The 17,721-nt window shown below is 34.2% G+C and overlaps 2 protein-coding genes across 2 annotated transcripts; one reads left to right on the forward strand and one right to left on the reverse strand.

Moving 5' to 3' along the window:
* Nucleotides 1-8,141: 8,141 nt before the first annotated feature.
* Nucleotides 8,142-9,333, forward strand: LOC142605517 (putative fasciclin-like arabinogalactan protein 20). Its single transcript, XM_075776914.1, has one exon. It carries the CDS (start codon nt 8,142-8,144, stop codon nt 9,138-9,140), a length of 999 nt encoding a protein of 332 aa, XP_075633029.1. The 3' UTR covers nt 9,141-9,333.
* A 2,584-nt stretch (nt 9,334-11,917) lies between these two features.
* Nucleotides 11,918-17,698, reverse strand: LOC142607748 (uncharacterized). Its single transcript, XM_075779357.1, has 9 exons — nt 17,362-17,698; nt 16,563-16,750; nt 15,431-15,609; nt 14,528-14,812; nt 14,374-14,432; nt 14,235-14,271; nt 14,053-14,124; nt 13,437-13,758; nt 11,918-12,521 (listed from the first exon to the last, which is right to left on the reverse strand). The coding sequence occupies exons 1-9, from the start codon at nt 17,486-17,488 to the stop codon at nt 12,099-12,101; spliced, it is 1,692 nt and encodes a 563-aa protein (XP_075635472.1). The 5' UTR covers nt 17,489-17,698; the 3' UTR covers nt 11,918-12,098.
* Between the last annotated feature and the right edge of the window lie 23 nt (nt 17,699-17,721).

The following is a 17,721-nucleotide window of genomic DNA, read 5'->3' on the forward strand; positions in this document are numbered from 1 at the left end:
ACTCCCTAAGATATGCAGCTTTAAAATTTTCACAAATATGGGACCAGAGAAGATTTACTCTTGTTGAGGGTAAAATCTAATTAAAGAGAAACAGAAACCAATCCTTATTAATCATGTGACATCAATCACAATCATATTATATTGTCAAAAGTCTGATTTCTTTTTTTACTTTTTCTTTTTTGAGAATCTTGAAAACTCTGATTCAATCATGTCTTTCATGTGACTAAGGTTAATGTTTCATTGAAAATCTTTGTTGCTCTCTCTGTCTCTCTTAACCAGGTTTATTTTCAGTCATAAAGTACATACATAAGAGTGAAAGAGTAAAAGAATTTTCATATTTGTCTTGAATTTCGAGTTTAGAACTCCAAATTGGACCTTTGACTGCTGACTTCTCCAAAGAAGTTAATCTGTTTACCAAGTGTTTGGTTGACCCAATTGGATATGGTCTTATAAATCTATATGAGAGCAAGACAAGTTGACTTGTTCTTTGAAAAAAACAAAGAAAGTTATTCATTTCAGTGGACTTTTTATACCCAAAGGTTTGGTTGGTAACCCTCCCAATTAGCATCAGCTCATATGTCATTGAAGAAGTCAAAGTTCAACATCCCCACCTTTCCTGAGATGGTTCTGATTCTTTTCATTCTACAATTGCATCAGGAGGGGAAACTCCAAATAGCATCCTCACACCAATAAAAGACACGTATAGTACTATATATTAAGATAATACATACCATTTCATTGGTCATCTAGTTTGTTAGGCGTCACCCATTTTTTCATGTTTGAGTGGCCAGGTGCATATATAATGGCCACACATGAGTCCTATATGGTTGCAACATAGAATCGTCTTTTAAGTTTATTCTAATAAATATTTAACAAGATAAGGTGTGGTTGAGCAACCATTTTTAAAGTTTGCATGGGAGCATCAAAAATGGCATTGGCTGAGAATAAAAAATTAAAGCATAAAATATTATTTTAATCCCTAAACTTTATAAAAAATTTATCTTTCATCTCTATACTTTGAAATGTTCGTTTTTCATTTATAAACTATTAAAAAGTTCATCTTTCATTCTTAATTTATTGAAAAAAATTATTTACAAAATTTTTAGATGAAAAAAGATTTTTTTTTTTAATTTTTTTTTTTTAAATTTAAGAACGAAAAACAAACTTTTGGTAAAATTTAAGAACTAAAATTGTATTTTACATAAGATTGTATATCCTATTATGAGTGTTTTGTTTTATTATCCATCAATCCAAGTTTGTTATAGGTCACTTTCTTCTTCATACAAAATAATCAAAATTTTGAAAGGGAAAAAAAAATTTGACATGTGATATACAATAATAGATAGGGTCCTAAAATGACATACTCATAATAAAATAGAAGATTTTTCTTCATTGGCTGCATGATTATACCCTGATGATTAAACAATTACTACTGATTGCCTAATTTAGAACTAGGTAGATTTTATAGTAGGGAGTATGTAAAAGATGCACATTATAGAAACATAATAACTAGTTGGTGCAATATCCGTATGAAGCAGGTGAGTTGTTGATCCATCATTAAGCTGAAAGTGGAGTATTAGTTAGGCCTAACATTGTTTGTAAAATTAAAAAAATGACATCCAAAAATATTTTCTTGTGAGTGACGGGTATAAGGGGACACACATAACCTAGTGAGTCAACATACAAGAAAATTGATTTAAGCCCAAGGAAAGTACGGGACTCATAATAATTATACTATCTAATTTTGTAGCTTACCAACTGAATTTTACTCTGCAAAAAATTTGCAGTTGTTGAGGAATGAGGATCTCATAATAATTTTTTGTTGTTCCACCAAGAGCAACAAATTTTAACAACAAAAACCTTAATGATCAAGATCAACAATGATCACCAAAAGCACTCACACCCAACAAGAAGTTTAATTGTGTAACAAATTTAGCCCAAGTCTTTTGGAATTTGGTCATTAATTGTAGATAACCATTCTAAATACTGTGTTAACAACCATGTACAAAACAAACAAAATTAACATTTAGTCTATCGCATAATTAATAAAACTTAGTGACTTACTATCATTCAAGTTAAATATGTTAACGCCAAAAGCTTTTTAGCTTAACTAGTTAGTATTTATTGATATTTTTAAGAGAGATATATAGGATTTCATTTATTGCCCCTTCTTAATTGTAACTATTGAATTATATTTTAACTATTACAAAATTAAAAAAAAAAAAAAAAAGATACAAAGTCCTAAATATTCCAAAAAAAAAATTGTTAATTGATTTTTATAAATTTATAGCAAAGTTGTGTTTTAACCCGTTAGATCAACATGTCAAATTTGTAATACGTCAAGTTTCAAGTTTGACCAATTTTCCATGGGTCAAACATTCCTCTACTTATATCTTCTTCTTTTTTTATAAATAATTTTAGGAATTTTTTTTTGTGATAAATAAGTTTTTGAATATAATATAATTTTTTTTGCAACTTACTTTATGAGTAGTGGAAAAAATCTAATTAGTCCATGCAAAAGTGTTTGTTTACCGTTCACATTCGATTACTTAACAAATTATAGAAAAATTGTGTCTCTAAACTTTTTCTTTTTCATTTTTTTTTATTTGGGCATTTTAATGGATTTATGACTAATTTTCCTAGGTCTAGAAAAGCCTAATCCTAGGATGCGTGTAATCAACTGTCTAGTATATTTTGCTAGGTCTAGCGAAACCTAATCCTTGGATGTGTGTGTATATTCCTTTGAATCTTTGATTTCTTTTCCTTTTATAATTGCTTGATATTCTTATTTTCTATGTAGTAAGGTTAAAATAAAAATAATATGAGGTGCGGTAAATTAAACAACTATATTTAGGCCTGCATGGGAGCTAAGACGATGTTGACTAGTACTGCATGAATACAAATTGTCTAATCTCAATTATTTTTTAATTTGCTAGATAGGTTGTTGATGGAATGATTAACCTTACATAATCTATGAAGATTTATTTATTTATCATCTTCTAGTTGAGTAGTTGAGCTAAAAATCTATTATTAGCTATAATTGACGTCTTTGTTGAGCATTACATTGGTGATCATTAAGATTAAGAATTGAGTTCTTTCTATTTATTGGTCAATAGATTGCGGAGGTTAGTTAGGGGAGCAATTAGGCAATTATAGTAGGATCTACTAAGAAAAAAAAAATGTTTATTCATACAAAACAAAGATTTTGAAGGATACACTTTATATTTTATTTAATTCATTAACTACTCCCCAAGGGAAAAGACAAAGTGGAGTTTTTTCACATTAAACTCAACATGAATCTTACCTATTTTACTTCTAGGTAAGTCAGGGTTTTGTAATTCAATTGGTTGACACTTTCTAATGTTCCCAACTCAAATATCCAGGATTTAATAAATTCCACACACTCCAACTATCGATGTAAAAAAAAAAACATCTGAAATAACCACAAAAATTAAGGCTTTACTTGGATCATAAGAAAGAATTCATCCACACGCATGAGCGCATACATACACACACACACACAAAAGAGGAAAAACAAATGCCAATGCCATTCAAAATATTTTCATTCCATAATATGATAAGAGCAGCACAAATGACAATAAAAATCAATACATCGAGAAGAAAACTTTTATTCAATTTTCCCTTTGATTGCTATAATAATAAGACCAAATTACTCATAATCAAACACTACAAGATCAAAGAAGCAACACCTCTTTTTAATACCACGAGTTCATTAGCCTTCCACAAATTGTTGCTTCTCCATAATTAACTCATAGAAAACATAGAGGCCACCTCACTGAAGATCGCAGCAACCATTGCCATAATGTTTCCAATACTAACAAAGAAACAAAACGAACACATTGTAAACAACTGATGAGTAGTTTGCGATATGTCTAGCTGCTTTATAGGCAATAGAGAGGCACGCATGCATGGCTGGACTTTTGAGACTTTTGAGTTTCACAATTAATGGGGAACTCAGAAATTATTGATATGGCTTATGCATGCATTTATGCACAAATTCCCAGTGGACCTTCATCATTGGGGTGTTAAATTAATTAATGGATGTTGCATTGGGACAGAGGACTTGTTCTCAAAAAAATAAATGTCAAGTAAAACTGTAAAAGCCCATTGAGCTTCTGACCCTTTTTGCTGTATCTTCAATTATGGACAAAACTTAGGATTTTTTTTCTTCCAAATGGACAAGATTTAGTTATAGTTTCTTAGATATAATTCCTTCCATTATAATCATACTGAACAATTTGGGGTCTAATTCTGTAATCTCCGAAGAATTAATTCTAAAAATAAAAATAAAAATTGGACTAATCTTGTTTATAATGACTTAGCTCATTTCCGATTCTTTGAACGGTACAACACAATAATAGCGCCTTCAACCATTGCCACTATGTTGTACTACACCTGTACATAGTTTTGACTAATACTATGTTTTCACAGGAGGGAATGTGATTTATTTTTTAATAACAAATAAGAGAAAATTGTGTATATACGTTTGTACATGCACGTTGGTAAAAATAGTCTCAAATATTTTTTTTAATTTAATAGTTAGGGTGTTGATCTGATTAACTTGACATGATCTGTCAAGTGTACAGTTTATTTATCATCTTCTAGTATTTAAATTAACTCATACAAATAAAATTAACCTCAAAGACGGTCAAAATTAGCACTGTTCATATCATTCTATAATATAAACTTCTATAAAGAGAATTAGGCGTAACTACACTATTGATCTCCGAAGTTTACATTGTGTGCGTAATTAGTCCTTCAAGTTTTAAACTGATTTGTATTAGTCATTTTACTAACTGTTGTTCATGATGTTAATTACGTGACTAACAGGACAATAACTTGACTTTTTTTTTTAATGATGCGGTATGTTTTTAATTAAAAAATTAAAAAAAATTAGTTTCCACATTAGAAACAATATTCACAACCCAATACCAACTAAATTTTTTTTTTAAAAGTATTTTCTACCCTAGCTGCCTCTTGCTCATGATTGGACTATTTTGTTTGAGCTAGACGTACAGTAGTAGCTATTTCTGAATAGCTGTATTAAGATGACAACATCTCACATCAACAAAAATGTCAGACAAATGTTGTTGTGAATGTGTTATTGCATGAGCTTCCTATGGCATCAAATTGTCTTTGGTACCTCAACTATTCAACATCAACCACAAGTTAATAACCTGGGTGACCTTTAAACATACATGGGTCTTTGGTACCTCAACTATTCAACATCAACCACAAGTAAATAACCTGGGTGACCTTTAAACGTACATGGACCAGTAAGCCCAATTGTAAATAGAGCCGAAACCTTGAAGCAATGCCTTATCATATAAGGCATTGCATTGTGATAGTGGTCCAACACATGAGATAGTACATTGATAAAAAAAAAAAAAAAATATCCATGAATAAAAACACATCATTGTACTCCTTCACATCACAATGCGAGAGAATCAAGGACGCAAGTGGCTGTCGCCTGGTGGCGGTTAGGGCTTGGGTTGTCGCCAGCGGCAGCTAAGGCTTGGGTCTCCACTGGCAGAGGATCCATGTTTGGATTTCTTTACTCTCTCCCCTTCTCTTTCTCTCTCTCTCTCTCTCTCTGGTGGATTTGTGATTTTTTTTTTTGGAAGCGGTGGGTTTGTGAATCAGTTGCATATACTGGTTTTAATTTGGTACTAGTTTGTGAATTTCTTATGTGTAAATTTATTTTGTAATTTTTAATAAAAAAAGCCACACCATTAAAAAAATGTCAAGTTATTGTTCCATTAGCCATATAAGTAATACCACTAAAAGGACTAATACAACTCAGTTTTAAAACTTAAAAGATCAACATTATAGTTTCATCAAGAAATTATATATTTTGGATGGATGCATATCCCTGATCGTGAATCTTGTTGGACAGTAAGCTGTGAATCTTATGTTTTTCATCCATGCAAAAGCTAAATTAATATATATATATATATATATATATAAAAGGCCTAATTACGCTATCTCTCGCTATGAAGTTGTTAGTTTTATTTGTAATATTAGAAAATTTGTAATTAAAGTAGGATAGTAAGCTGTGAATCTTATGTTTTTCATCCATGCAAAAGCTAAATTAATATATATATATATATATATATATATATATATAAGGCCTAATTACGCTATCTCTCGCTATGAAGTTGTTAGTTTTATTTGTAATATTAGAAAATTTGTAATTACTTTAATTTGTTCTTGAAAAGTTAAAAAAAGATACGTTGAATTTTAAAGGGTTTTTAGCTTTCCAACTAATATACTGCTATTAATTTGAGTTCTAAAGTCATGCCAATGGCCCAATATAGTGGATATACCCGTCTTAATGATCATAGATTAGGCTCTACCATAATTAGCTCTTCCTAGAAAAGAATTCAATAATGAGTCCTGTTAGCCGGTGCAAACAATTTTAAAATTTAATATCATTTTTATGAAAAGAATAAAAAGTTATCAAAAAAGTCGGTTTTCTTTTTGAAGTTACTAAAAATATCTATCTCTTAAATTAATACCTTTTCAATATCTGTTAACTTTTCTCTTCAATAATTGAGATTCACATGGGAGATTCACAAATGTCCTTAGGTGGATTGAATCATAGTAGTTACATGACCCTATCTAAAGACTAATAGTTTTAAGCTATGGGAAGCAATGTCATACGCGTTGTCGCCTTGAGGCTTGGAAATTATGGTCTAACTCACACAAAAATCCAAACTAGTAGGCCATGAACATAGGCGGCTGTACAATACATGGTTATCATTTTAAAGTAGATAACCTCTTTCCCCCACTTCTTGCAAAGGAAAACAATAACAATAATAAAGAGAGAGCCATCATTAGTACGGAATTGCAATATTATATAAGAGAAGAAAAAAGGGAAAGCCAAACAAATACCAATAGACAATAGTACCACTCAAAACTACTAGTTCATTACTTAATATGACAATTGTAGCACAAGTGACAACAAAAAGTAAAAACCCACTACATCGATGAAAGGCCTTTTATTCCTTTTTATTCATTAGTATTGCTATCATTATAAGCCATTATTACTCATAATAAACAACAAGAACAGAGAAGCTCAGAAGCAACACTTTATTCGAATAATACAACTTCATTATTAATTAGCCTACAAATGCTGCCACTTGACAAATAAGCTCCACAGCCAATGCAAGAATGGTGACAAAATTGCAAATGAACCAGAACATTGTGAAGAACTGATTGTTTTGTAAGCTTGTGATGTCTTTTTTGGAATAGTTTGTGATGTCTATTTCTTTGGATGAATACTAGCTTGTAATTTCTGGCTGCTTTATATAGGCACGCATGGCTTGACCTTTGAGCTTCACAAATTTTTGGGAAATTCAGAATATGGATTATGCATGCATTTATGCACAAATTCCCAATGGACCATAATCATTGGGTTTGAAATTAATTAATTGTGGATGTTGCATTGGATAGAGGAGATGAATTTTTTAAGTGAAAGCCCATTGAGCTTCTACATTTTGCCTGTATAGTAACTGCGGGAGGATTAAATAAGAATTTTGTATTAGATTATGAGCAAAACTCGTTTATTTTAGTATTAAGTACTATTAACCCTTGCCACTCACATTACTTTATGTCATATTCCCTTGCTGTTAACCACATTATTCTAGTTTAAAATACTGTTACTTTTAAGCTTAGTCACATAATCAATTGACTTAAAAATTCATCTCGGACTTTGATTTCAACAATACCAGATTATAAAATTTAAGCATAATCATTCGTTTATTTCTTTTCTCATAAAAAATTTCGCATAACATTTTATAAGCATCTATTAAATTTTCTCAAACTAAAATCTTTCATTCTTTATCATATCAAATTGTATTTCTTTTATACAAAAAATGAAACTTTTTATTTTTCACTCTCTCCAAGACCCATTAGGGGGGACATATTAGTCATTTTAACACCAACCGCTCAACAAACCCCAAAATAACTACCTTCCTATTCCCGCCCACACCAACCTATCTCTCACTGACACGTGTCAATTCCTTCCCGCCAAAACAATCAACTCTTTCCCACTCCAAATTTACATCTCATGCCACTGCCACTCACAAAACAGAGCACTCTGTTTTTTTTTTCTTTCAATGGCTTCTTCACTCCTCTTCACTCTCTCTCTCCTCATATCTCTCTTTGTCTACTCTCTCTCCTCTCCTCTCTCTTCCCAGACGATTCTCGATGCCTCCGAGATCCTCGCCGACACCGGCTATCTCTCCATGTCTCTAACTCTCGAGCTCATCTCCGATACTCTGTTTCCAAACTCTCATTCTCTCACCATCTTCGCTCCCTCAGACCCCGCCTTCATGGCCACCGGCCAACCCTCTCTCCCTCTCCTCCAATTCCACTTCTCTCCTTTCCCAATGTCCCTTGAAACCCTCAAATCTCTCCCATACGGCACAGAAATCCCAACCATGTTTCAGGGCCACTCGCTCACAGTCACTTCATCTCCGTCCGACGATCGCGTGTCGCTGAACAACGTTGACATTACCCCATTGCCAATTTTCGATGATGGGTTCTTGATTATATACGGAACCCGCGAGTTTTTCGACCCGGATTTCGAGGTTCGAGCCCCAGAATCCAGTTTTGGATGTGGGTTTTTGAGGACTAACTCGTTCGGCAATGCTAGCGAAGCTTTGAGGTCTGGTGGGTATTCGTTAATGGCGGGGTTTCTTGATTTGCAAGTGCTTGAGACCAAGAAGAGTGCTATGATGACTCTGTTTGCTCCTACTGATCAAGTCTTGGGGAATAGGCTCGGCAATTTCAGCGAGTACTCGTCTATCTTTCTCCGCCACGTGGTTCCGTGCCGGCTTTTGTGGACTGATTTGGTGAAATTCAACGACGGGGCTGCATTGCCGACTCAATTGGGCGGGTTTTCGATAAATATCACGAGGTCTGGTGGTGGCATATTGATGCTCAATGGCGTGCCGGTTTACTATCCCAACATTTATATCAGTGACTGGCTTGTTGTTCATGGCCTTCGCCAGGTTCTCGCGGTGCCATGGGAAGGAACACAAGAAGGAATTGCAGGAGCTTCGGATGAATTCGGAGGCAGTATCGAAGACTATACACCAGATTACGAGTTCTAATATGGCCCTGATGTTCTTGCTAGCTTCTGCTTTCTGGTGAATATCTCTGATGCCATGACTTTCTTGAATGTTAAAGAAACAAATTGAACACCTTGAATTTGCTGATATTCTCTGTATCTCTTAGCATGTTACTTTCTATGATTGTATTGAATTGCCCGTTTTCTTAGATCAATGACAAGTGACAACATTGAGCCAATAAAGAAGGAAAGTTTGGAACTTGTTATAAAGATTTGGTATGGTTACTTTTGCTAATCAAGTTCGAGCTATAATAAAAGGCTTTAAAGTCTTCTGCTAATCAAGTTATTGACCTTTTTCTGAATTGCCTGATTTCTTAGTTGAATGACACAATTTCTTAGGAATCTGTTGTGTAAAGAATTGGTACCATTAGTTTTAGTGGTTAGAAATGTGGGAGGAATAAGAGGCTTTGGAACTATACTAAAATATTTTCAATGTTTGCTGCTAATCAAGCTCTAGACCTTGCACAAGCATAAGACAAGCTTGAATTGTTTAATAGTAGGGCATTAATCTTAGTGAAGGTTTCAAACCAGAATTAGCTTTCAGGTAAATCTACAATGCATGAGGGCTACAGCATTTTTCTTTTTTTGTCCTTGGACTCTTATTGGATATGAAAACATGCAAGATATTAATAGCAGTATATTAGTGTTGGAAATCTTTGATAATGTGTTAGCAGCCATAACCTTTTATGACTTTATAGTTTGCAAGCCAAAGAGCACCTGATTTTCTTTTTTGAGCTTGTGCATAGCTATCTCTAGGTGGTAAAAAAAAAACTTAAATTCTTCACCCTAGCAAATTATAGGAGCACATGAGTAGTATGAGGAGTCCAACTGCCGTGATGTAAGTTCAAGTATAACTGAAAATTGACCTGATTAAAAGTGTACATGGAATTAATACTTTAGTTCACACTTAAATGTCAAACTCTCTATTCTATTACTTTGTATTTAATCAATATTCATTTTCCACAAGTGGAATTGCCTTTCTTCTGGTGTCCGAAGTCTTTGAATGCTTAAAATATGATAGAAACTGGTTCTTCTAATGCTTAGGTAGTTAGTTAGGTGATAAAATGAAGAGAGATCAGGTCCCATGTTCCTTTCTAACCCCATTAGAGTCGTAATTCTAAAGTCTAAATAATATACAAGAAGCTGTTGATATATTACCATAGTCACTTCCTAGCGCTATTGGAATAGAAATATGAATAGTATCATTTACGGGTGCTGGAAGATTAAGAGCATAAATGTACCTATGTTGTAGGTTACAGGTATATAATAGTTTATTTTAGGAGATTGAAGTGGCTTTGTTCATCATCTTATAAAAAAGTTTACTATTGTTATCTAGGCTGCATAATGATAAATACTTTGACAGTCACCTCGTACTTGTTAGCTAGAAGATGAGAATTCTGAGCTACAGATTTCATGGAAGAGGAATTGTGAAGAATTGGTTTAAGAATACTTTCAACTTTAGAAAAATTGAATAGATTGCCATACGTGTTGATTGTAGACTGGGAAGAAGCTAACTCCAGTTTAGGGGTAGACTTGTAAAGCCAAAAGCTTATTAAAAGATGAGTTATTCCCTTTTCTTCCACAGTAATGGAAATGCTGAAGCACTGTGTCTGAGTTTTGCACTTCTAAGTCTAAAGTTGTCTCTGTGATTGCCCCCATTTAAAAGAAGGCATGATCTGAGCATAACAACTTATCTGGGATTTCATGGTGCCAAAACTAATGCATGATTAGTACTTTCATAATTTACATTTTCATTTTTATGGCAATTGAAAAGTGTAATTAAATAAATCTCTGATTAATTGACGAAAGAAGGGGGCTCTAAACTGGATTCTGTCTCGTCAGTCGATTGAAAAAATGTTGCACTGTCAAACAAACAAAATGATGGTCATAACATCACTGCTACCATTATAAGCAGCAACCCTGGAGTGTCAGTTGATGAGGATGCAAGTGAACCATTTTAAAGCTTATTGGCAATTTTTGTCAATAACAGACTTAATAATCCCCGTGAGAGTAGACTGAGGTGGTGACCAATATAAAATAAAAGAGGGAAGTGAAGATTATTAAAAGCATACTCTAACAACTTTCACCAGGGCCAAATCTTATTTCTCTGCTGCATTTCAGCAGCAGGTCAAGCAGGTTGAACACCATCTTCATCTACCATTTCCCACCCCTAAAAGTACTCAAATTTAGCTTGATTGATCCTAATAGAACACAACTACTTAATCCAGATCATGTTGGCGCATGTGGCAAAGCAAAGGTCATGACAGGTATTACTGATTTCAAATTCCTAACAATTTCATATGTCAGAATCGACCAGTGTTTGACTGGGAAAATAGAACTTTGAAGGATCATGCTGCGAGGCTAAACAAAATAGGCTTTAAAAAATATCCACAAGAGTGGGGAACAGATTTATGACTGTCGTTCTAAACCATTTACACGTGTTTCCCGTGTTGGTTTGGATTAAGCTTATTTGGACAAAAGTACAATTATACCTAAACAAAATAGACTTTAAAAATTTGTACATTGGCAAGGCCTCAAGGGTTTAGTATATAGCCATTAGCCGCCATAGTTGAAAAAGTTTCATACCCTATTTAATGCATATAAAGGGAGAGTTTTTTATATAGCCACCATTTTAGAAAAAAGTTCCAGACTCTATAATGTATACTAGTGGATGCGAGGCGACAGAAAAACGTAACGAGTTTTGGTACGCATGGGATCAACCTAACTTCCTATCACAATTACACAGGAGACGGTCAGAAATATCAACCAATTGATTTGCTTTAACTATATATATATAATATAAGGGAATACACTGTAATTTTAGCCCTCAACTCAAAATGGAGCTTCGCCCCACTTTGGTTTCTTCCCCTAATAGGGGTATAAGAAAGCTCAAGATATGGACCTAACTACAATACTGATTTTCTACTATACAGTCTACACTTCACCTGATGGGTGATTCAGAAATTGGTACATCATTCTTGATGCTATTGTTGCTAAAACAGTTCTTGTAACTCATGCTGCCTTTTATTGGCAAGGTCACAAACACTTCCTCCCTTTGGGGGCGGTTTGCGTAGAGTATCCAAAGAACAAGACAGAGCAAGACTCCAACTGAAATCATTCCCAATCCTGCATTCACTATCTTGAGATAGTGGCTCAATGGTGGACAGTAACTTGTGGTGATATTTTTGAATGTGTCCCGGACAAAATTGCAATCCTGGAGACTAAGTAAAGGTGGAGTGTAGTGCTCAAGTGCATAGCTCTCATTTACTGCAGCCACCAGCTGTGCATAGATGTCCGGTGTCACCCTCCCAACGGTGGTGCACAGGCCAGATGCTGAAACTTTACATGTGTAGTTCTTCCAAACCTGCAAAATTTTAGATAACCGAATAAGATGTCTTAATCAAATCTCAGTTGCACATAATCAAGTACAACCCATTAATCAAAGACAGTAAGAGATACTGGTGCAAACTTCATAGCGTTTACTCTCTCATCTACATTCCACCTTGCACAAACTAATGCTCTATTGAGAGTTTATATGTAAGAAGCCATTATGCTGCAGTATTAAGTAATTTAGACGGCTTTAATTTTCTGCTCCTTTAGCCATAGCACATAGGCAAGGTTTTTAAATTGTAGGAATGAAGTCTTTTTGTAACATAGCAGCTTAGGAAAGTTATCACCTTCACGTGGGGACTGAATGTGTTTATCTCTTCCTTCCACTTATCACACCTTTCAGGTACATGTGCAACACGAATACTCCATTTCAAGTAGAAAGCATATGTCACATATATCCACAGCTGTATGGGATATGTCAAACTCACTTTTATTAAATCCTTTACTATCATAATCTCTTCCATTGCCTAAAACTAACTACCATATTCTCTTTCATGAAATCTTTGATAAATGTTTAAGCTCACACTAATGGGCACTTAAAGATAAGATTTTAAGACAACCTTAAAACAGCTATTAGATGGTTAAGGATTGTATATTAAATTTTTTATCTACGATAAATTTTTCCTCAATATAAAACTTCAAAATATTATATGAGGTGATATTCAAATCAAAATTATGTATGAACCACCTGATGTTTCCAGCTGTGGCTCGAATGTATCAATTTTCTTCAATTATATTGTATAACTTGGCACATCAAAGGATCTTAAGTCAATCCTTTTAGAGTTTTACTCTTTTGATTCAATAATTTGGTAGTTTCCAGAAACATATTTAAGCAAGCAGATTTCCATAACAAAAAAGATACCAAATAATTAAAATTGATAAAACATACCTCTGAAGCATTTGCCACAGACACCTCTCGAGACTCACACTGGCGATCTTGCAGCTGAGAGTCATATGGATAACAGAGTGGCGGCATCATAGGACCCGACTGATTATAATAGTATGGACTTTCCTTGGAGGGATAAGTATCAGCATAGGTATAGATAAATTCATTGACGACAATTACAATTTGATTGACAATTTTTTTGCTCTGCACAAGTGTCTGGTTTGTTGTCCTATGGTCAACACATGGAAGGACGTTGCTAAGAGCTGTTTCTGCATGTGGATATTCTACCCATTCCTCCATGGCCATGCAGGTATCAGAAACTGTACTGAAATTTCGAGAAACAGACTTCTATAAGTAATGGCTTTAAAGGATGTTTTGCTTGTAGTTCTAATTATTTTTTTGATAGGTAGCTTTTTGTTCTAATTATAACAAAACGCAGCAGTGGATGTAGCAGAACTTTCAAAGGTAAAAATGCTATATCATAATCAGGCTCTTATTTTGTGAACATCACATGTGAAGGAAAATTTGTGATAAAATATTAAGTTTTCAATTCACTTAGATAAGCAAATACGTATATAAATGTAACAGAGATGTATCTGATCAAAATCCGATTTCTTACTTGTTGAGGATTACGAAAACTCCACACAGGACAAATGTAATTGCAACAAGCAACCATCCACTTATTATGAATCTGCAACATTATGTTGGTGGTGTCAAATACAAATATGAAAAGCATCCAGCATGTTGAAAGTACAAATAATATTGGATGTGGCACGTCCACCAAATGCAAAGACAACTTACATGTGGATTGCATGTTTGTGCCCAAGGATAGACAGGACTGCAACAACAAAAATCAGTAAGTTACAAAGAGGAAAAAGTCTAGGATATGAGAAAAATAATAAAAGATATCATTAATTAGGATCTTTTCAGCAATACATACTAAGACCAATCAGAGCCAGAAGAAGCATTACTGCTGCCACAGTTATCAAAGCAGAGCGCCTGCAACAATGAAGTGAATATTAACTAATTAGCATCATGAGTGTTGAAAAGAATTCTAGATATAGATAGTACTAAAAACGCTGGCATATACATACACAGCATTGATGGCTTTCTTTATTTTGACTGAATTTTGGCTTGTCTTCTCTGTCAGCGTATCTGCTGCGGTATTAAGATCCATGTTCAACTTGTCAATATCATCCATGACATCAGAAGGAAGGAACACCTGGGCCACACTAATGGTTTTTGCTAGGGAGAGATATTGAGTGACATTTTTTAGGATCCCCACGGTGTAATCTGACTGGTTAACAACGTAATTCAGAGTATGCAGCACTTCACCGTGAAATTTGTCCTGCCCAACCGAGAGAAGGATACAGCCAATCCTGTGTGACAAAAGGGTCAGGGAACATTAGCAAGAGTTACAAAAGAAACATCAATTTGGGGATTACAGAAGACATGATTTTTCATGTTAAAACTAGGAAATGCATGCAAGAAATGGGTTGAAATGTTGAGCCCAAGAGGGAAATGAAAGAACAAAGCATTGCATTTTTTTTGTTTTTTTGTTTAACTCAATGCATGATGAAAATGTCTAGTTATAACAAAGCAAAGGCATGGCATTTAGCACAAGGTGCAGAAACGTATTTATTTGGAAAGGACAACCTCTGACATGGAGGTAGCTCATAAAATGGTTCAAGGTGAAACACAGAATGATAAAATGCCTTTCTCAGATGACAAAATATTTGTTAACTTTAATCACCTCTACATAAACATAATAGAAATGTAATTCCAATCAACTTCAAACATAGAATCAAGTTGAAGAAGTTTTCAAATGATTGGAATAAAAGGACAGCACATGTAGATTTATACTGATAAGGTAAAGAAAGAAATCTAACTGCTAAAGTATTAGAGTTGAAACAAACAAAACAAAACAAACAAATAAACAAAACCTCCAATTACAAAGATAATAACTATTACAAAAAAATTGAGATTCAGAATATTACGCTGCAGCGCATGTGAAGAGTATAAGCAGTATAAGCCAAATCCTTTGTGAATGGTGTGATCCTTTCCCTTTTATGTTTATCCTCCATCCACAGCAATGATGAGCCGCAAGAGCCAAGCCAAAAGAGATAAACCATAGGACAGCAAGAATGAAACCAGGAGCACCTGTGAATCCAACAGACTGCAGATATAATGGTTAAAATACTGATGAATATATATTAGAATATCAACAACAACAAAAATAATTAATTATTTATCATCTCAGTCCAGCATGCAATCATGTAGGAAAATACCAACTGAAAGTACAAGGGAACAAAAGATTGAATGCACTGGATGAATCAATCACCAGTTGAGCACTGAAATAGAAAAATAAACGCCAGAAGCTAAAATACATTCATGCAAGACATCAAGCTCTGTTAAGCAGGAACAGGAATTTGAAATGGTACAAAAAAGATCGTCATTTCCCGAGCCCGCAGCTATTTATCTCACTATATATATATATATATATATATATATATATATATATATATCATACAAATAACAAGATATCTAGAGTATCTAGGATGCACGCCCTGATATTGAGCAGTTCACCGTGGCAGCACTTCAGAATGTATTTGATGAAGTATATAGATCATACTCATTTTTATTTTTTTATTATAATTTTTTTTTTTTTTTTTTTTGATTGGTAGGTTATGCGCGCACACACACACAAGTCCAGTGGGTGTTGATCCAAGCTATTTTCTTATAACCACAATCTGAGTTAAGCTTCCACAGGACCACAACTTTGATTCCTTCTGAAACTTTTCATTCAAAGGATGAGCTGATTGATGTAAAAAAATAATACTAGAAAATTGGGTATAGTGCCAACATATGAATCCCTCACTAATTTCTCTGAGGATATTCATATTTTTCATCAAAAGCTCTCTCTCTTTCTCACAAATCAAAAAACACAAAGAACATATTTTCTCCAAGTTTATAAATTAGATCTCAATTTCTCACAGACACAGAGAACAGTAAAAAATAAATAATCAACCACCCATCAGCTTGCTTGCAATTACATTTTAACCAAACCAATCAATCTAACAAACTAAAAAAAAAAAAAACATTAATGTGAAAAAGGGAAGCAGCACTTACGGCCCAGTAATGCCGATTGGTGATGTCCCAACCGCCATGGTAATGCCGAAGCCCGTGAAGAATGTCCGGCCTATTCGTCCGGTTTTCTGCCAAAACAAGCGTGCTCTGAGTGGCATCATCACTTGCAGGCCCTGGAGCCAGTGCAGCATCCGAGATTACATTCTTCCATGGCCCCAAGTTCTGCTCTCCTGCACCCACAATAACAAAAACACAAACACAAAGTTAAGAAAGTTCACAACTAAATCACACAGCACATAAGCTGCACCGACAGAAATTGATAACTAAAACGTAATCTTTAAGACTTTATAACAGATAAAACACATCTCTCCTTTGGCTGCTGAGAAAATGTGGAAAAATAGTGAAACCAAACAACAACAACAACAAAATTTTGCAAAGTAAAAGAAAAATAAATACCAGAACTTGTACACTGCCCAATACAACAAAAAGGTTTTACTTTTAATTCAGCTAAAGAAAGCCATTTATTGACACTCAAAACAAAATTAAGCTACATCATAATATTCACAATCTCATTTTCCTTCCCTTTCCTCAGGTTTCTCAGCAACCAAACAGAAGCAAAAAAAAAATGACACTTTCACCCATTACTCTTCTCCGATCATTGAACCAAGAAATGAGAACAATTAACATATTTATATATCCCTCTGGTTTCTCAGCAACCAAACAAACACACTAAAAAATGAAACTTTATCCAACCCATGACTCTTTTCTGATCAGTGAACCAAGAAATGAGAACAATCAACATATCTATATACGAATTAACATGCATACAAATTGTACGGACCTAGAATGAACTTGGCAGAAACGTGGTGGGGCTCATTGCTCACAGTCACAGTCAGAGCAGAAATTGAGCTGACAGCAACCAAAATGAAGAAAAAGGAAGAGAACCCAGAAACCAAAAACGCCTTCATTTGCCAACCTCTTATATCTCACTCACTCACTCTCTCAGTCAGTCACTGCAGCCATAGCAAACAAACCGAACCCAATTTCCAAGATCTGGGTTCGGACCAAAAAAACAAAGAAAGACTCAAACTTTCACAGTCTGATCACCATTTTTTTTTTCTCTTCTCCTCTTATAGTTTCTGATGATGAAGCAAAAATGAAACGAGAGATTATATAAGGAAAGAGACTTGTTGGAGCTAAA

The sequence above is a fragment of the Castanea sativa genome, chromosome 8, assembly GCF_040712315.1.
Source record: "Castanea sativa cultivar Marrone di Chiusa Pesio chromosome 8, ASM4071231v1".
Lineage (NCBI taxonomy): Eukaryota > Viridiplantae > Streptophyta > Magnoliopsida > Fagales > Fagaceae > Castanea > Castanea sativa.

Coding starts and splice junctions, on each gene's coding strand:
- LOC142605517 (XM_075776914.1), top strand. CDS start 8,142: ATGGCTTCTTCACTCCTCTTCACTCTCTCTCTCCTCATATCTCTCTTT.
- LOC142607748 (XM_075779357.1), bottom strand. CDS start 17,488: ATGAAGGCGTTTTTGGTTTCTGGGTTCTCTTCCTTTTTCTTCATTTTG. Junction 14,813..15,430: donor CTCTTCACATGCGCTGCAGC/GTAATATTCTGA, acceptor TTTGTCACACAG/GATTGGCTGTATCCTTCTCT. Junction 14,125..14,234: donor CACAAACATGCAATCCACAT/GTAAGTTGTCTT, acceptor ATAATGTTGCAG/ATTCATAATAAGTGGATGGT.